At 42.1% G+C, this 21,280-nt stretch overlaps 1 protein-coding gene across 4 annotated transcripts in view; it reads right to left on the reverse strand.

Annotated features, from left to right (window-relative positions):
* SPI1 (Spi-1 proto-oncogene) overlaps positions 1 to 21,280 on the reverse strand; it is an 84,588-nt gene that overhangs the window by 49,548 nt on the left and 13,760 nt on the right. Inside the window, exon 1 of one of the 4 annotated variants that reach the window (XM_056526527.1) lies at positions 11,276 to 11,449. The exons of 2 other annotated variants lie outside the window; for them this stretch is intronic. In XM_056526527.1, the coding sequence (XP_056382502.1) occupies positions 11,276 to 11,377 (102 nt within the window). In that variant the 5' untranslated portion in view covers positions 11,378 to 11,449. Of the gene's footprint in view, positions 1 to 11,275; positions 11,450 to 21,280 lie in introns of those variants that run through there. One more of the 4 variants, XM_056526525.1, reaches the window with a different exon arrangement.

Raw genomic sequence — 21,280 nt, forward strand, 5'->3', positions numbered from 1 at the left:
ACAATATGACAATCCCTGCAAAACTTGCATGACATGAGTCAAATAAAAATCTCATCGAGTTGTGGTATCTGGGGTGTTGCAATGGTGAATGAAGGGTCTGGTGGTATTAACCCTTAATTGTTGTGACGCCAGGGTGCGGTTTTCTTAATAGTAATGTTCCTGCCGCAAACCGGCCCACAAACGGCAGGGATAATAAACGGAATGTCCATAGCAGATTTTATGAAGTAATGGGAAAACTTTACTTTAACTGGTATGCAACAGTCTTTACAATTATGTAGTCTTCCGGAGAAAACCGGGATGCAGGTTCCTCACAGGTTTTGCTGGGACTTGAAATAATGAGCTGTTTATGCAGGGCACTGTGCTACTAATTAGAAGATTTTAGCTGGTAGTAGTCACACAGGATTTGATAGGTTGATCTTGACAACTCACGGTTTTAGTGGTTGCTGGTTCTTTCAGGCTTTGGCCTAGATGAATTGAATGAAGTTATGTTGATTGTGCTTGCTTGATATCCAGGAGATAAGAGAGTGCAGGAACAAGAGACTGAATTTAGAGACTGCAGCCCTTTATATATGAAGGGGGCTGGACTAGGCTCATTGGTCAGCAAACCTATAAGTCCTGAACCCAGTGAACTCTGGGTACATCACATGACCCAGTAAGGTCCTTAAACAATTATACATCCCAACAGTACATCACATGACTTGGGAAAGGTCCTATACATTTATATTTCCTATACAATATATATAAATATAATTTATATGAGGCGACCAGGGGTAAGCCCTGCAGGAGAGCCCTATGGAAATGGAGGGACTCTGGCTGAGGGGACTTTAGACAGGGACAGGACTAGGTCCTGTACTGGGACACCACAATGTGCTGTGAGTCATCTTCTATTCTTTCAGTGGACTTGTAGTTATATCAACAATTTGCTGCACGTGCAAACTAAGGAAAGGACACACTTTAGGAGGCATGTCCCAGAGATATATATAACATGTATGATTGGTTGGGGTGAGCTACACTCCTGGCTTGCAGCGATCTCTTTCTTGCTGCACTGGACAGCCCCATTGTAAGTCTATTGGGCCACCCAGTGAAGCAGGATGGAGATCGTTGCAAGACAGGGAGTAAAGTGAGCTGTCGGGCACTTCTTCTTGCCCTGTTCTAGTGATAAGCTAGTGATCTAGTGATCAACATTTTTTACATGTCTCTGTATGTCAAAAGTTTTTCTAAATTTCTGGTTTAGATTTTTATATTAAATGTTTTATTAACATACCTATGGATAGTATTATACACAATCAACTTCCCTCCATCTGATACCCTATGTGATTCCATACATTTTTGTAAGTCACTTTATTTACCAAAAATGACTCCTTAACAAAAAACAACTCTAATGTCTTGGACACTAGGTGTCAATTTTTTTTGCAATCTGCTGAATCTGCTGGCCACTACCTCTAGTTACAGCTAAATCAGTACAAATTACAGAAAGTAGGGGTGGGGCTCATGTGCAGGAAAAAGATAGCCTAAAAGGCTAGGCTGTGCACCTGCAAGCTGAAGAGGATTCACATTGTTCCTTAAAGTTAAATCAAGGCTTCCCTCTTATTTCTATTTTTATATAAGTGCTAAGTGTAACCCTTTCATTGATTTGCTGCTTTCTTTCCTTTTTGCCTAAATCACACATGGCAAGCCAGGTGCATCAGTAACCACTTCTTCTCTCACATGCCATCTAGTACTGAACAGAACAAAGCACCAGCTAAGCACAGTACAGCCTGTTCTAAATCATGGTACAGCAGAGAGGAGAATGTGCTTTGATAGGCCAGAGAAGTAAGGCAAAGGATGTTTGACCACTGGGACCCCCTGTGATCTCACGTATGGGGCCCTGGCTTGGCCCCAGTTCTTTTCCAGGAATGACATTTTGCAACTAGCACGTTACCTGTCGAAACACGCCCTCTCCATTCATATCTATGGGAGAGGTGGGTACACAGCGTTCATCTCTCATACGGCATACTGTGTACGAAACTTGCATTAGCGGAGCAGAGTCGGGGCCCCGTGCGGGAGACCATGGGGATCCCAGCGGTCGAACCCCGCCCCATGATCAGACACATCCCCTATCCTGCGGATAGAGGATACATTTTTTTCGCTGGACGTCTTTAATTTTACTACAAAAAAATTAAAATAAGGAAATGAGCAAAAGTAAATATCGTTTAGTGGGATTGCAAAATAATGGATTCAAAAAGGTTGAAAAAAAAAAACAATGTAAAAAAGCATAGAAAAATATACCTATTAGTTAAAATAATGACCACTATGTTTTAGTTTTTTAAATTAAATGGCATGTAATAAATAAAATGTTCCTATTTGGCATCTTCATATTTTCTAATATCGATCTATTTATTAATCAGGACTGGACAAGACCCAGTTACTAAGCTGGCACAGCAACTAGTAACCCCAGTGCAAAATCTGTGTCATGGTTCTCCTAACATCGGCTGTTTATAATATTGGTGCCCTCCCATAGGGCCCTTTAAGCCCCCACAGGTTTCAAAGGATGTGTACAACAGCTACCTCTGCACTTCTATAGCTATGACCCTCATGCCATTGATGCATTCAATGGTTTCCCCCAGGTTTCAAGAGCATTGTGCTTGATACTGTCCCTAACCCCAACAAGCATCTTTTCTCCCTGCAGAGCCATTACTGAATGTTCCAGTCAGGATCAGAAATTACACGGAACAGCCTGAAACCATTGGTGTAAAAAAAAACAGCCGACAATTGGTTGTTCATATGTAGCTTGCTGTGATGATTAGGAGCTAGGGGTGGTCAGATAATACTCTGGCTGGGGCTGTCTACTGTAGAAGGAAGGAGGCCATCCCATTGTTATTAGTGGAAAGTGCCATGACTACTGCTGTATTAAGGGACTGCCCTTACTACTGGGGAATAGGGGAGGTGCCTATTCTGAATACTAGAGAAGTAAGGAACTTGTGTTGACTACTAGAGAAATAGGGGTGACTGTAATTATTGGGGGGGGTTACTGTGACTACTGGGGAAATGGGGCCTGCTGTGACGATTGGGAAGATGATAGGCAGCTGTGACTACTGGGGAGCTGGAAAGAATGATGTAACTAGTAGGTGGATGAAGAAAGATAGTAGAGCACAATCTGTCCATTAACTCTTCATGTATTCACTATGTTCAAATAATGCAGGTTTCTTTGCAGTTGTTTTGAAAACCACAGATCTCCTCCACAGACTAAGGCTGGGTTCGGCTGGGGGGGGGGGGGGGGGGGGGGAGTGAAAACCAGGTGCTCCTGTACCCCAGAAGGACCCAGCCCCCATCTCATTAATTTAAATGAGCCAACCGGAGTCAGATAGAGACTCCGGTCGGCTAATTTTTGCCCCATATCCGGCTTTCTGATAGGACCTAAAACCACTGTATACCACGGTTTTAGGTCCAGCCAGAAAACCGGATACAGGGCAAAAATGAGCCGACTGGAGTCACTATCTGACTCCGGTCGGATCATTCAAATGAATGAGAAGGGGACCGGGTCCGGATGGGATACGTGATTGCCCAGTTTTCACTACCCACAGCCGGATCCAGTGGTTCCCGTATTAACAAAACGTGGTATGAACCCAGCCAAACTCAGCTGTACGAAATGTGAGCGTAACTACTATACATACAGTGGGGCAAAAAAGTATTTAGTTAGCCACCAATTGTGCAAGTTCTCCCACTTAAAAAGATGAGAGGCCTGTAATTGTCATCATAGGTATACCTCAACTATGACAGACATAATGAGAAAAAAAATCCATAAAATCACATTGGCCCTCATTTACTAAGAAAATCGGGTTGTAAGTCTATGTTGCTTTCTTACCCGACTGCTTTTTTCCCCTGGTATTTATTATTATGTCACATACTGTTTGTCGCACGTAGGTTTTGTTGGTTTTGGTTTCCAACTCCTCTGAGCTGTCGGGAAAAAATCCACAATAATACAACAAATTCGGGTTGGAAACCTTAATAAATACGTGGGAAAGCTCAGAAATGTCGGGTAACGCCCCTTTTTCGGGTTTAGGAGAATCCACATCGGGTCCGTCGGGAAAAAATGTTGCATCGTGTCGCAGACTGGCGCATGATGTCTGCGACATGGCGCAGACAAAGATGCGACAAAAAAACCCGACAAAAGAGGTCGGGTTTAGAATAGTAAATGAGGGCCATTGTCTGATTTTTAAAGAATTTATTTTCAAATTATGGTGGAAAATAAGTATTTGGTCACCTACAAACAAGCAAGATTTCTGGCTCTCACAGACCTGTAACTTCTTCTTTAAATGGGTACTATCATTAAAGTAAATTTTTTTTATTAAAAAGATTATGCAAAAATAAAAATATTTCTAATATATGTAAATTAAAAAAAAGTTTGTTTTTATTGTTTTTTTTTACATTATAAAACCTGGCCACTAGATGTCACCCTATATGGCTCAGGAATCCTTTTGCCCCCATTACGTTCAGCACGTTCGGACCACTGCTGGCCAGGCAGCGTGGTCCAGCGTGGTCCGAAATGCTCGTTCACAGCTCACTCTCTGCCTGTATATGAATCAGGAAGAGAGCGAGCACAGCGCTTGTTTGCGCGCGGCGCGCACAATTTGAATATCCCCGCCCCCTTCATATGCCTCTTCTCTCTGCAGCATGCGTGCTGCAGTCTATCTCTCATGCTGGAGACAGAGAGGGAGACGAGAGCGGAGACGGGCCTGTCCTGATCTATGCCTCTATGAGCGCTCCAGAGAGGGAGCGCAGCATACAGGAAGATGGGCGGAAATGATCCCCGGCCAGGCTTCAGATGACATCGCGCCTGCCGGTCCACGCCCACTTCCTGCCCGAAGAGGGCATAAACAAGGTATTTTTTACAGGGATATCATTACAAATTAATAAAGAGATAGAGGTGGTTAGTGTCAGGGACAGATGGGGAGAGGGATTAGGGAAAGTTTAGTTAATGATAGTTTCGCTTTAAGAGTCTCCTCTGTCTTCCACTCGTTACCTGTATAAATGGCACCTGTTTGAACTTGTTATCAGTATAAAAAGACACCTGTCCACAACCTCAAACAGTCACACTCCAAACTCCACTACGGCCAACACCAAAGAGCTTTTGAAGGAACACCAGAAACAAAACTGTTCACCTGCACCAGGCTGGGAAGACTGAATCTGAAATAGGCAAGCAGCTTGGTGTGAAGAAATCAACTGTGGGAGCAATTATTATACATGCAAGACCACTGATAATCTCCCTCGATCTGGGGCACCATCCCGTGGTGTCAAAATGATCACAAGAACGGTGAACAAAAATCCCAGAAACAGACAGGGGGACCTAGTGAATGACCTGCAGAGAGCTGGGACCAAAGTAACAAAGGTTACCATCAGTAACACACTACGCCACCAGGGACTCAAATCATGCAGTGTCAGACGTGTCCCCTGCTTAAGCCAGTACATGTCCGGGCCCGTCTGAAGTTTTCTAGAGAGCATTTGGATTATCCAGAAGAGTATTGCTTCTGCTAAGGGACCAGGACGACTGATTCATGAAAAGGAAAGAATGAATGGGGCCATGTATCGTGAGATTTTGAGTGAAAACCTCCTTCCGTCAGCAAGGGCATTGGAGATGAAACGTGGCTGGGTCTTTCAGCATGACCATGATTCCAAACACACTGCCCGGGCAATGAAGGAGTTGATTTGTAAGAAGCATTTCAAGGCCTAGCCAGTCTCCAGTTCTCAACCCCATTGAAAACCTTTGAAGGGAGTTGAAAGTCTGTGTTGCCCAGAGACAGCCCCAAAACATCACTGCTCTAGAGGAGATCTGCATGGAGGAATGGGCCAAAATACCAGCAAAAGTGTGTGAAAACCTTGTGAAGACTTACAGAACACATTTGACATCTGTCATTGGCAAAAAAAAACGGTAGATAACAAAGTATTGAGATAAACTTTTATTATTGACAAATACTTATTTTCCACAATAATTTGCAAATAAATTCTTTAAGATTAATCAGACAAAGTGATTTTATGTTTTTTTTTTTTTCTCATTATGTCTCTCATAGTTGAGGTATACCTATGATGAAAATTACAGCCCTCTCTGGAGAACTTGCACAATTGGTGGCTGACTAAATACTTTTTTGCCCCATTGTATCATGGTGAATATTTAACATTTTATGTTACTCTGACTCAGAAAACACATTAATTGAAAGATGTTCTGTTCCGTAGAAGAAAATCTTATCTCAAACATCTTGTTGTCATGTAAAACAATGATAACATCAGGGCTTGCTACAATATAAAATAAACTATTGTAAAATATTCAGCACATTGACTTAAGTGCAAATGGTAGATAGGCCATCAATGTTTAGTGGGGGGCCGACCTTCAGAAACCCCACTGATCAGCACAATGAAGGTACAGCTAGCCAAGGGTCTGACACCACAAATCATATATTGATGGCCTATCCTAAGGAGAGACAATTAGTATATAATGGAGTATTCTCCTTATCAAAAGTTATCCCCGATCCACAGGATAGGGGATACCTAGTGGATTGGTAGGTATCTGATTCAAAGAACAGAGGACATATGTCCTCCGAATGAATGGAGCTCTAGCAAGTATGCACAGCCAGCTCTTCATTTTTTTCTTTATGGGGCTTCTGAACATTGCCAGGTGCTGAGCTTGGCAATGATCAGAATATAGAGCTGGCCACACATGCATGCGACTACACAATTAATCCGGAGAACATTTGTTTTAGGATTTGTGGGGGTCACAGTGGTCAGTCTTTCATCAATCTGCTAGTTATCTCCTATCCTATCAGTTGTCATGTTCCTGCCTTTTGACACCCGTTATTCAGCTATAACGGATCAATAATTAACAGATCAAATTACTATTCAGAATGGATCATAACGGATGTCCAGTTACATTAATGTAGATTCTGTAAAATAACGGACATTGGCCATCCGTTATGATCCGTTATTTTATTAGTTATGATCCATTATGGTCCTCTAAATTTAACCCCTTTTTGACTTCCCTGTTGAGAGGCTTTAGTGAGCATGCTCATTAACAATAATGGATCATAACGGAATATAAAAATAATGGACAATAACGGATGTTATTTGTGACTTCAATGTTAAAATTTTAATGTCCGTTATTTATTATTTTTGATGGGACAAAAAAATAAGTGCAGGCAACGTTATTTGCCACGTGAAAAATAACGGACGTTAGTCATAACGGGCTATAACGGATGATGAAGGATGGTCAAAAAATCCCATAGAAATTAATGGGATTCTTTGACTGCCTTTTTATGGACTTTGTGATGGAAGATCATGACGGGAGATTTTGAAGGAACATGACGGTAGTGTCAAAGGGGCCTTAATCATGTGAATACCCCTTTTAGTCCCAGATAAGCACTTGAAATAGGAGTCCCCCTAGAGCAGGGGCTCAGTTGCAATTGTATTCTCTATACGCCCTATAGCTAGAACTTTTTATTATCTTGTTTCTCTTGCATTTTGCTCATTTTGCATAATTGTTCCATATATAGCTTTTCCTCTCTTTCTGGTAAAACATACACCCTTACAACTGGTAAAGGAAGGAGCTTGCACATACTAAATAACAGTTTATTATTCTTACAGAGTCAGTGGTAGAAACAGACAAAGACTTACACAATAGATTCGCGACAGATACATTTCTAGTACCTCGGCAGTTTAGGTAAATGTCAAAAACTCTGAATGAATAAACAAGCAAGCTATTCTTCTGATGGTCCATTCAACTGGTGCCAGAAAGTTAAACAGATTTGTAAATTACTTCTATTAAAAAATCTTAATCCTTCCAGTACTTTTTAGGGGCTGTATACTACAGAGGAAATGCTTACATTTTTTTTTCTTCTGTCACGACCACAGTGCTCTCTGCTGACCTCTGCTGTCCATTTTAGGAACTGTCCAGAGCAGGAGAAAATCCTCAGATCAAATAAATGCTGCTCTGGACAGTTCCTAAAATGGACAGCAGAGGTCAGCAGAGAGCACTGTGGTCATGACAGAAGAGAAATCCAAAAATTAAAGCATTTTCTCTGTAGTATACAGCCCCTAAAAAGTACTGGAAGGATTAAGATTTTTTTAATAGAATTAATTAACAAATCTGTTTAACTTTCTGACACTAGTTGATTTGCGTCATATCGCGGCCGTCTCGGCGGCCATCAACGGCCGGGATCCGTGGCTAATACAGGACATGTAATACAGGACTTGCCCTGTATTAACCCTTCAGACGTGGCAATCAAAGCTGACCGCCGTGTCTGAAGCGAAAGTGAAACTGTCCCGGCTGCTCAGTTGGGCTGTTCGGGACCGCCGCGGGGAAATTGTGGCATCCAGAACAGCTTACAGGACACCAGGAGGAACCCTACCTGCCTCCTCGGTGTCTGATCGGTGAATGACGGCTCCATGCCTGAGATCCAGGCAGGAGCAGTCAAGTGCTCATAACACTGATCACAGGCATGTTAATACACGCCAGTGATCTGGGTAAAAGATCAGTGTGTGCAGTGTTATAGGTCCCTATGGGGGCTATAACATTGCAAAAAAAAGTGTTAATAAAGATCATTTAACCCCTTCCCTAATAAAAGTTTGAATCACCCCCTTTTCCCATTAAAAAAATAAAACAGTGTAAATAAAAATAAACATATGTGGTATCGCCGCATGCGGAAATGTCCAAACAATAAAAATATATCATTAATTAAACCGCATGGTCAATGGCGTACACGTAAAAAAAATTCCAACGTCCAAAAAAGCTTATTTTTGGTCAATTTGGTCAAAAAGTGATCAAAAAGTCCAATCAAAACAAAAATGGTACCAATAAAAACTTCAGATCACGGAGCAAAAAATGAAAAATAAAAAAGTTATAGGGGTCAGAAGATGACATTTTTAAACGTATACATTTTCCTGCATGTAATTATGATTTTTTCCAGAAGTACGACAAAATTAACCCTATATATTAGTAGGGTATCATTTTAATCGTATGGACCTACAGAATAATGATAAGGTGTCCTTTTTACTGAAATATGCACTGCGTAGAAACGGAAGCCCCCAAAAGTTACAAAATGGCATTTTTTCTTCGATTTTGTCGCACAATGATTTTTTTCCCAGTTCGCTGTGGATTTTTGGGTAAAATGACTAATGTCACTGCAAATAAGAATTGATGACGCAAAAAATAAGCCATAATATGGATTTTTAGGTGGAAAATTTTAAGGGCTATGATTTTTAAACGGTAAGGAGGAAAAAACAAAAAAGCAAAAACTGAAAAACCCTGCTTCCTTAAGGGGTTAAAACTCTTCCTAGCCATGGACTTGCAGCTGGGGAGGGGGCACAGAGAACAGCATTTCCCTGCAGTGAAGGCCCAATTGGCTGAACATTCACTAATATATCATTTATCTCCTATCCAGTAAATAGGTGATAAATGCTTATGGTTGGAAAAACCATTTAATACCTTAAGGATCGGGCGTTTTTCCTTTTTTGCACCATTGCATCATTTTTTCCTCCTTACCTTTTAAAAATCATAACCCTTTAAATTTTGCACCTAAAAATCCATACGATGGCTTATTTTTTGCGCCACCAATTCTACTTTCTAATGAAACCAGTAATTTTACCCAAAAATTTATGACGAAGCCAAAAAAAAAAATCATTGTGCGACAAAATTGAAGAAAGAACACCATTTTGTAACTTTTGGGGGCTTACGTTTCTACGCAGTACATTTTTCTGTAAAAATGACACCTTCTCTTTATTCATACGATTAAAATGATATTCTACTTATATAGGTTTGATTTTGTCGCACTTCTGGAAAAATCACAACTACATGCAGGAAAATGTATACGTTTAAAATTGTCATATTCTGACCCCTATAACTTTTTTACTTTTACGTGTACGAGGCGGTATGAGGGCTCATTTTTTGCGCTGTGATCTGAAGTTTTTAGCGGTACCATTTTGTATTGATCGGATTTTGATTGCTTTTTATTCATTTCTTCATGTTATAAAAAGTTAACAAAAATACGCTATTTTGGACTTTGGAATTTTTTTGCGCGTACGTCATTGACCGTGCGGTTTACTTAATGATATATTTTTATAGTTCGGACATTTATGCACACGGCGATACCACATATGTTTATTTTTATTATGGTTACATATTTTTTATATGGAATTTGGGAAAAAAGGGGTGATTTAAACTTTTAATAAGGAAGGGGTTAATGTGTCTTTTTTTAAAACTTTTTTTTTTTTTTTTTTTTACACTTTTAGTCCCCTTAGGGGACTTTTAGGAGGAATCATTAGATTCCTCATACAGATCAATGTGGTTTCATAGAACCCCATTGATCTGTGTGCTCTGCGCTCGATTGATAAAGCCTGGTCCTGCCAGGCTTTATCATTCACAGCACAGCAACCGGCATAGGACATGAGGTAAGCCCTCAGGCTACCTCAGCAATGAATCGCCCCCCCCCCCCCACGATCAGGCTGCGGGGGGCGATCCACCCCACTGGGTTTACATGTCCCTTTAGACGCCACTGTCAACTTTGACAGCGGCGATCTAAAAGGTTAATAGCCGGCCACGGCAATCACCGCATGTCGGCTATTAACGCCGACCCCAGCTACAGAAATCAGCTGGGGGCCGGCCAGTATGGCACGGGCCTGAGTCGGGAGCCCGCGCCATACAACGGTTGCCGTCTCAGGATATGCCGGCTCGTCCTTAGATGGCAACCGGTTAAAGGAGCACATATTGATCCAATGTTGATTTATTAACAATCACAAATTTAGTTCACAGTTCCTGACACAAAAAAGAACTATACAACTTCCTCTGTAGTATTCAGCAGCTGATAAGTACTGGAAGGATTGGGATCTTTAAAAGAAAAGATTTATAAATCTGTTTAACTTAATGGCACCAGTTGATTTAAAAAAAAAAAAAAAAAAAATTCCGCTGCAGTACCCTTTAAGATACCAGGCCAGTTTTCGTTTTTACACTTTTGATTTTTCCTACCATATATACTCGAGTATAAGCCGAGTTTTTCAGCACGATTTTTCGTGCTGAAAACACCCCCCTCGGCTTATACTCGAGTGAACTCTCCACCCGCTGTGGTCTTCAACCTGCGGACCTCCAGAGGTTTCAAAACTACAACTCCCAGCAAGCCGGGGCAGCCATCGGCTGTCCGGGCTTGCTGGGAGTTGTAGTTTTGAAACCATCGGAGGTCCGCAGGTTGAAGACCACTGCGGCCTTCGACATCATCCAGCCCCCTCTCACCCCCCTTTAGTTCTGTACAGTACTCACCTCCGCTCGGCGCTGGTTTGGTGCTGCAGGACTGTCCGGAGAGGAGGTCGTCCGGACCTTAAAAAAAGTTTCAGTGTTAGCATTAAAAAGGTTCCCTAGCATTTTACATTGATGACCTGTTCTCAGGATAGCCCATCATGCTTACACCTGCCCCCTCTACTAATCAGCAGTTCTGGAATAAACACAATGAACAGGTTCAGAAGTCCATTCACACTATATAATTAATTAAACCAACTGCTTCTGGCCCCGTTCATTTGGTGAGATTTATCAGAACATGTGCAGAGGAAAAGTTGCCCAGTTGCCAATAGCAACCAATCAGCTCGCTTCTTTCATTTTTAACAAGGCCTCTGCAAAATGAAAGAAGCAATTGGATTGGTTGCTATGGGCAACTGGACAACTTTTCCTTTTGATAAATCTCCCCCAATGTGTGTAAACTGGATCGGTGGGGTTGCTGGATATGGGCACCCTGCTGATCATTGATGTAAAAATTTTAAATGCTTGGAATACCCAGTTAAGTAATAATACTAACTTCATTATTTCTTGGTTTTTGGGAGCTATTTTCTTTTCTTTTTTGTCTGTTATAAAGCCTCTCAAAACAGTGTAGATCAAGCGTTCATAAGCATAACGGAGGATGTGAAGTCTGATGTACATTCCAATGCAAAAATGAACTCTAAACTGCAACATAAATGTACATTGTGGTGTAAAAAGGGGTTTAAAATAACCTTTATTTGCATATTTAATTTGATATAACTGGACAATGCGGTCAATATTTCGCCTTTCTGGACTTTTGTGTAGAGGAATACTTCTTTTTTTTTAGCTAAAAGGGGAGATTCCCAGTTATGCATGGTTTCTCCGAATTTTATGATTAAAAGGGTTATGCACCATAATGTGATTTTAGTAAATACCTGGCAGACAGTAATGGACATGCTTAGGAAGGATCTGCTCTTGTCTTTGGGCAAAATGGCTATGTCATGAGATTACCACAACACTGTGGCTAGCTTTTTGTGAGCTGGTATTTCCTGTTTGAGTTTTCTTATTTTGCCTACAAATCCCAGAATTCCATTTTCCTCCCACACACACATCAGCCACCCCACCCATTGAAACATAAATGAGCTGCATCCATTCAAAAGACCTTTGGTTTTCTATCAGGGTGCCTACAGCTGTTGCATTAGTTGCACATCGATCTCTCCCCCACCAAGCGATCGCTCCACCCATTGAAGCAGACAGGCTCCCTGTCATCAGTTGACTAGTGAGTCAGGTCTCGGCCGCATTGCAACCTGGGAAAAATCTGAGACAACAGTCATTTTGTATGCTGGTAAAAATAAATATTGGAGTGAAAATTACAGAAGAATTGTGAGAAAACCGTCACACACAGGTACAAACACTATATTATGAACTACACTAACTGTAGCATAGTCAAATAAAAAAAAATCTTGGAATACCCCTTCAACTAAACTCCGATAAAAGTAGTATGAGAAAAAAGATCATTGGGAACACTTATTAATGGGAACCTGTCAGCAGTTTCATGCTTCCTAAACTACATAAAAACTACTAGAAATTTGACAGCAACTCTGAGCTACAAGGCTATGTTCGGAGAATCTCTATGCAAACATTCCAGAGAGTGCAAATTTGCCGGCACTAGGAACACACGGGTATGCTCCTTCTCTTAGACAGCTATGCATTACATGCAGTCTCTGCACAAACGACGAACGTGTTCATTCTTTGTGCAGTCACGGAAATCGGAATTTCCGTGTCGGAAACATCTGGCACAGAAATTCCAACGTGTGCACAGAGCAGCAGATTCCTGTTGATATCAATGGGACTCTGCTGCAGCGAAATCTCCATGCCGGATTCCAGTGTGGTTGGAAAATGGCCTAATTCAGATCAGTACATGGTAAGTGATGTAAAGTATTTACAAAGTTATTCAATTCTATACATTGAATAACTGTCAAACTGTGTTCAAAGGCAAACATTTGCTATAAAGAATAGGTGTACGTTTGCAACTATAGATTTTTACCATTTTGTTTCAACAGCACCCATGCAGACCTATGTGTCCCTATGGTTATAGATTACAAACAAACCCTTAGTAGTCATTCATAAACATGACTACTAAGAAGATATTGTAAGCTGAAAATAAAAGGGGTGTGGCTTAAAGGGTGGGCGTGTCTTTGCCAGCTGGACTGACACATTCACCAGGAGATGCAGAGCGGAGCTTGTGGAGTTAGGTACCATAAGTCCTATATACTTGCATGGGACCTGAAACAAAAAACCCATCCTTCTCATATGGGGGTAGGTCAGGGATAATTTAACTATTATATATTTTTATTTCACATATAAGTAACATGTGACTAAGTATTATCGAAATATCTCCAGCCGTACGAAAGTTATGCTGGAACATACATTTCCCATAGATTTGCATTGCACTTTAAACATACAAAAAAAGCAGTGATCCAGCAATGTTAGAAGATATCCAGCTTTATTCAAGGATCCACGATAAAAGCAGGTACAGCAACTGTTAACATGTCATCAGACGCCTTTTGTGCGCATGCGCACCTTTTGTCTGTGACGAAGGGTGTGCAAGCACCCAAAACGTGTCTGATGACATACTAACAGTTGCTGTACCTGTTTTTATCATGGATCTTTGAATAAAGCTGGATATCTTTTGACATTGCTGGATCACTGCTTTTTCTTCAGAGTTCTTCACATCCGTCTGGGTGCCACATCTGGGCAAGTCAATGTGGTAGAGGGTGAGCTGGACACAGAACTCTGTTCACATTTTACTTTAAACAAAAACCCTGACCCTAGCAAATGGGGGTAGGTTAGGGTTAAATTAACTATCCTATATTTTTAGTGGACATATAAGTAACATATGTACCAAGTATTATCAAAATATCTCCAGCTGTTTGGAAGTTATGCAATAACATATATTTCCAATAGACTTGTATGGGACTTTAAATAAAAACCCTGACTCTAGCAACTGGGATTGGGTAAGGGTTAAATCACCTATCCTGTGTTTGTTGTTGACATATAAGTAACATGTGTGTCAAGTTTCATGTTAATATCTTTTGCCATTTGGAAGTGATGCTGAAACATACATACATACATACACACATTGGGGGAGATTTATCAAAACCTGTCCAGAGGAAAAGTTACTGAGCTGCCCATAGCAACCAATCAGATCGCTTCTTTCAATTTTGAAAAGACATCTGAAAAATGAAAGAAGCAATCTGATTGGTTGCTAGGGCAACTCAGCAGCTTTTCCTCTGGACAGGTTTTGATGAATCTCCCCCATTGAGTTTTATATACATAGATAAGAGAAATGGATCCTCAGAATTACTGGATCACAGTGCTAGTTAAAGGGGTTTTCCGGGCATAAGGTATATTTTGATATGCTGCCTTGGCAGAGGTTCGGTATGGAAACCCAAAGCCAAAGGAGAGTGAGATAAGTAAGTTAACATTTAACTAGTTAATGTGTTTTCCCTTAGTCATGTCAGCAGCACAATAACGGGGTAAATATGCCCCCCTGTGTCCTTCCAGGACCTTGGAATAATTTTAATTTCCACCCTATATAAAGAAAAGGACCTCCCCCAAAGGGGATATAAACTCACCCAGGCCCCTCCTCCAGTAAGTAATTATAAAGCATACACATAAATTTAGGGAGGGAGCTTGTGCTGCTGACATGACTAAAGGAAAACACATTAACTACTTAAATGTTAACTTCCCTATCATCATGTCAGCAGCTCCATAATGGGGAGTTGAATAGTAGACCAGTTAGGGTGGGGGGAAAAAAACAAGATAATGTTACATAAGTAATTACGGATTAACAGAATCCAAAATAGTTTTAACAAAGGAGGATCTATGCCTTGATAGATCATCTAAACTATAATGTTTGAAAAAAGTCACAGGCGTGGACCACAAGGCACTGTGACATATCTGCTCCAAAGAAATTGAGCCTTGCTCAGCTCAGGATGCAGAAACAGCCTTAGATGAATGGCCTTTAACAAATTCAGGAGGTGTCAAGGAAGCCGAGGTATAATCTGTATTTATACAATTACACACCCACCTAGAAATAGTGGGTTTAGAGGCTTTTTTACCTTTGCCAACACCAAAAAAAGAAACAAAAAGATTTTTATCTTTTCTTAAAAGATATATCTTAGGCATCTCACCACATCTAAATTCTCGAAGCTGTTCATTTCACCCAGAGACACATCTGGAGAATATCTGGGCAAGACAATAAGTTGATTTCTATTAGCGAAAGATGATACTTTAGGACAAAAGTCATGAACCTGGTATATGGTATATCTTCTAAAGAGAGTGCCTGTAGCTCACCTACTCTTTTTGCCGTAGTAATTGCTAAAGAAAAGCCATTTTAGAGGAAAGAAATTTAAAGTCCACTTCTTCTAGAGGTTCAAAGGGTTGGAAATAGATTCTCTTGAGTACAAATTACAAGTCCCACGACAAGTGCAATAGGTCTTAGAACTTTAGGACGGAGACGTTCAATAGCTTTAATAAAGCTTTTAACTTAATTAAAAATAAGTAATTTCTTGCATAGAAAAGCTGGCATAGCTGCAACCTGCACCTTAATGGTATTGGGTGAAAGTCCCTTGTCAAATTCTCCATCCTGTAAAAATTCCTAAATTTTCAAAACCAAAGGATTAGCAGGATCCACAGATCTTGAGGAACACCATGCTGTAAAGACTCTCTTTACTCTAGCATATGTTTTGTTGGTTGCAAGACTTCTAGAGTGTGCCAACGTGTTAAGACTTCTATCCAAAAAACCCTTGGCTTTTAGAATGGACCTGTCAACCTCCATACTGTCAAGTTCAAGGATGGTAGGTTGTGGCAAATCTGAGTGCCCTGTGACACAAGATCTTGCCTGAGGAGGAGTTTCCAATATTCCCTGCTCACTGCCCGGCTCATCAACTTCAATTGAGGGAACCACGCTCTCTTGGGCCAAAATGGAATCACCGCTATTAGATTGGCTTGGTCCTGTTTGGCCTTCATTAATACCTTGGGTCTTATTGGGACTGGCACAAAGATGTACGCCAGATTGAACTTCCAAGGGATAGACATTTCATCTATCACCCAAGGTTGGTCTGCTGAGTATAGGGAACAGAACCTGGGTAACTTGTGATTGAATCTTGTTGCCATCAAATCTATGACTGGCATCCCCCACCGGAGTGTCAACATGGAATGTTTCTGAATTTAGAGACCATTCTCCTGGGATCAGCACACTCTGACTCAGATGATGCGCTAGAAGGTTCTGAGTTCCCCTCATGTGGACAGCTGACAGTCTGGAGATTTTTCCTTCCGCCCAGGAGAAAAATTTTCCCACTTCTTGAATCAAGGCTTGTGATCTCGTGCATGCATCAGGTGTCAGCAGAGAGCACTGTGGACAAGACAAAAAAGAAATTCAAAAAGAAAAGAATTTCCTCTGTAGCATACAGCTGCTAATAATTACTGGAAGGGTAAAGATTTTTTAATAGAAGTAATTTACAAATCTGTTACACTTTCTAGTTTGTTTTAAAAAAAAATTGTTTTTCACCGGAGTACCCCTTTAAGGAGTGTTTCGTCAAGAAAGACAGAGTGTGAGAGGAATTTAGATCTGGCAAGGTCCTGTTCCACTTGGTAAGTATCTCTGCTTGAAGTGGCCTGAGATGCCAGAGTGCCCACGGATCCGCTTCCTGCCACGGAGCTAAGAATCCCCAGAAAACATATTAGTGTTCTTAAGGACACTCTGCGAGGAACCTTGAGAAAATCGAATCCCTTCCGAATTCGCGCCTTCCTGGCAGGAGTAAGATACAACTTCATATCCTGGGAATTTATGATGAATTCCAGGAATTGTTTTGTTGTTTGAGGTTGTAGAAAAGATTTTTCCAGATTGACAATCCACCCAAGGTCTTTTAAGAGACCAAGAGTGTGGTTGACCTGCTCTGTCAGCTTCTGACAGGAGTCTGCCATAATTAGCCAATTGTCCAGGTACGGGACAACTTTTATCCCTTATAACCGGAGGCCCGGCATCATAGAAGACACCACTACACAGACAGACACAATACATAAACAATACCAACACAGGAAAGTGCCAGGCAGAGACCGGGATGGTGCCATCCCGGTCTCTGACTGGCACTTTCCTGTGTGGGTATTGTTTATGTATTCTGCATTGATGTGGTTCATTTAGATTTATAGCACTTTCTGCATATGGCACTTTTACTACAATACTATACTATGTTTAACTACTGTACTATTTTTGGTCCATATTGCTGCTATTTATAATACGTGCACTTTAATGAGGTATATACCCACATATTACCATCTTGATTGGCAGATATGCCGGTGATGTTGCTGTATTTTTTGTGATGCTGTCCCCCCCCCCCCCCTTCTTTTCTTGAAACCAGTTTTTTTTTTTTATGTATACCAATAAATATTATATTTTATACAAGTGACTCCAAGTAGTTCTGTGTTTAGGTTTATTCTATATAGGAGGTCACATTACAATTGTGCCTTAGATGGTTTAGTAAGGGTAGTGCAGTCTCAGTACTTTTAGACTCCCCTTACAAGTGTGTTTGGTTTTTTGGTAACCAGGTAATGCAAGAAGTATATTCACTATCTTCTGGAAGATCAATGCCGCATTTTTTACAGACAAAATGCCTTCTTTTTTCCTGAGCTTTCCCTCCTAAATGACGGGAATCAGATTCTCTAGACATCTGCAATATGGGGGGGGGGGGGAAATTATCACAAAAGCAAAATATTTTTGTAGAATAACAGAAAGAAAAAAATAATCCCTAGGAGATACCTGCAATGGGAAATACAAAGTAAGGACTCTAGAAGCAGACTTATGTTTTAGCAAAACACAATAGTCAGATTACCACACTGGATAACGCTCCAAGAGGCTGATTCCTGCAAACAAGCACCCTTATAAAGGGAGAAAGGTTAACCCCTCCCCCTTCCCCCCGAAGGAAATGTGAGAGGCTAAACGCGATTAAAAAACAAATAACAAAACTAGCTACAAGGAGCTAGAATATACAGAAGAAAGAAAATGTGCTAAGAATAGAAAAAAATGTCACTATAGAGAAGTTATAACTTACGGAAGCCACAGCTTCCAGTGCATGGAGGTTGACCCGGAAGTCACCTGGCCACCGACAATAAGGAGCTTCACTGGCGCCACGTGCGTGCCTAGGATGCAAATTCTCCTGCACAGAATGGGTAAGTCCACGCTATTTGCGCAGCGCAAACAAAAGGACACCAAAAGCAATCTTCTTATCCCTGCTGCAGGTTCCCAGGGTCACTCTGAACTGCTGGAGGAACCTGAAAAGACAAGAGGCACACAAAGAAATATACACACAGTACACCAGGTCCTGTGGTACACAGGACAAAAAAAACTCACTGGAGGAGGGGCCTGGGTGAGTTTATATCCCCTTTGGGGAGGTCCTTTTCTTTATATAGGGCGGTAATTAAAATTATTCCAACGTTCTGGAAGTACATAGGGGCATATTTACCCCCATTATTGTGCTACTGACATGATGATAGGGAAGCATACAATGGATGCACAGTATAAAGTCTGCACACCCTTTTAAAATGCCAGGTTCTTGTGATGTTAAAGAATGAGGCCAAGACAAATCGTGTCTGAATTATTCCCCATTTAGTTTGTCCTATAACGTGGAAAAAAATAACACTCTATAACCTGGTTGCATAAGTGTGCAGATCCTCTTATAATTGGGGATGTGGCTGTATTCAGGAATAACCAATCAAACAATAGAAGTCATTACACACCTGCGATCATTTAAAGTGATTCTGAATAATCACAAATACAGTTCAGCAGTTCTAGTAGGATTTTCCTGACATTTTCAACTTGCAACTAAGAGCAAAAGCCATTGTGCGCAGAGAGCTTTTAACGCATAGGAGGAATTTCATTGTTGAAGTACCGTATTTATCGGGGTATACCACACACCGGCCTATAACACGCACCCTCATTTTACCAAGGATATTTGGGTAAAAAAAGTTTTTTACCCAAATTTCCATGGTAAAACAGGAGTGTGGAAATTTTATAAAAAACTACTTGTCCACGGGACTAAAATGGAGCAAAATCTACTTGTCCCTCATGACGATCCACTTGTCCCGGCCAATTTTCGCTTTTACACTCTCTCGTTTTTTCCTCCTCGCCCTATAATAGCCATAATTACCTACTATAATGATACCTTTTAATTTTTCAATAACATATTCTCTGAACCCAATATATATATATATATATATAATAATCGGTGAAGTGAAATTGAAATAGTAAAAGATAATTTAGCAGATTTGGTGGTTTTCTTTTCTGCGCCATTTACCTTGTGGTTGAGGTAACATGTTAGTTTTATACTTTAGGCGCCTGATTACAGCGATACCAGATTTGTATCGTTTACGTCATGTTTTACTAATTCTGGACTTTTTCAAATTTTTTTATTTGCCATTTTTTTAACCCCTGTAGCTTTATTTTTTTTTCCGCATACCAGGCTGTATGAGGGCTCATTTTTTGCGCCATAATCTGTTTTTTGTATCGGTACCATCTTGGTATTGATCTGACTTTTTAATCGCTTTTTAACTTTTTTTTCTGGGATATTATAAAAATTGCAAATGTGTGGTTTGGTATTTTTTCACATTTACCGTACGGGTTACATAATGTAATCCTCAGACAGATGAATAGAGTTCTATTAAACTCTATTAATCTGTGAGCTCTGTGATCCATTGATAGAGCCTGGTCCAGCCAGGTTCTATCAATGACAGAGCCGGGACAGGAGGAAGCAGAGGTAAGCCCTCCGGCTACTTCCATAGTGGATCGCCCCCCTGCGATCGCGCTGCGGGGGGGGGGGGCGATCCACCCTACTAGCCCACCAGGGAGCATTCACATCTCCCTTTAGATGCCGCAGCAGCGATATAAAGGGTTAATAGCCAGCCGCGGCGATCGCCGCATGCTGGCTATTAGCGGCGGCCCCCGGCTACTGAGAACAGCCGGGGGCTGCAGAGTATGGAGCGGGCAGGAATCCCGAGCCTGCTCCATACATACTGCAGAGCGCCACATGCATCTCCCCGTGCAGATGCGCCTCCTCCCCCCAGCTCTCCGACGCTACAGCTGGGAGGAGTGAAGGCAGAGGACGCAGGTCTGCACAGGGAAAAATAAGCCACGCCCCCTCATCTCCCCCCGCACGTCTGCAGAGCAGGGGAGAGAAGACAAATACACAGCTTCTCATCTCCCCTGCTCTGCTTCCGAGGACACAGGCTGCAGAGTATGGAGCGGGCAGGAGTCGGCAGCCCGCTCCATACAGACTGCAGATCGCCGCCGCACTTGTCAGGTCCGGCCCTGCTTGCCCGAAGCCGGGCTAAGGGCCGGACAAATTCACCTGCCCGGCGCCCAAAACTGCTAGTCCCGGGCGTCGGGCGATAGAAATTCCACATCCCTGTAAAATGAGGGTGCGTGTGTGTGCGCGTGTATACCCCGATACACCCCCAGGAAAGGCAGGGGGAGAGAGGCCGTCGCTGCCCGCTTCTCTCCCCTTGCCTTTCCTGGGATCTAGAGCCCTGCTGCCGCCGCTTCTCTCCCGCTGGCTATTTGCGCCGCTGCCCGTTCTCTCCCCCTGACTATCGTGCCAGCGCCCCATTGCCGGCGCCGATAGCCAGGGGGAGAGAAGCGGCGCTGACAGCCAGGGGGAGAGAAGCGGCAGCGGCACCCATTGCCGGCGCCGCTGCCCCGTTGCCTCCCCCCATCATCGGTTGCATAATTACCTGTTGCCGGGGTCGGGTCGGTGCTGCTTCAGGCCTCCGGCGTGCGTCCCCTGCGTCGTTGCTATGCACTGCACGACGCACTGACGTCACGCGCCGTGCAGTGCATAGCAACGACGCAGGGGACGCACGCCGGAGGCCTGAAGCAGCACCGACCCGACCCCGGCAACAGGTAATTATGCAATCGGGATGGGGGGAGGCAACGGGGCAGCGGCGCCGGCAATGGGTGCCGCTGCCCCTTCTCTCCCC

The sequence above is a fragment of the Hyla sarda genome, chromosome 6 (assembly GCF_029499605.1).
Source record: "Hyla sarda isolate aHylSar1 chromosome 6, aHylSar1.hap1, whole genome shotgun sequence".
Classification (NCBI taxonomy): domain Eukaryota; kingdom Metazoa; phylum Chordata; class Amphibia; order Anura; family Hylidae; genus Hyla; species Hyla sarda.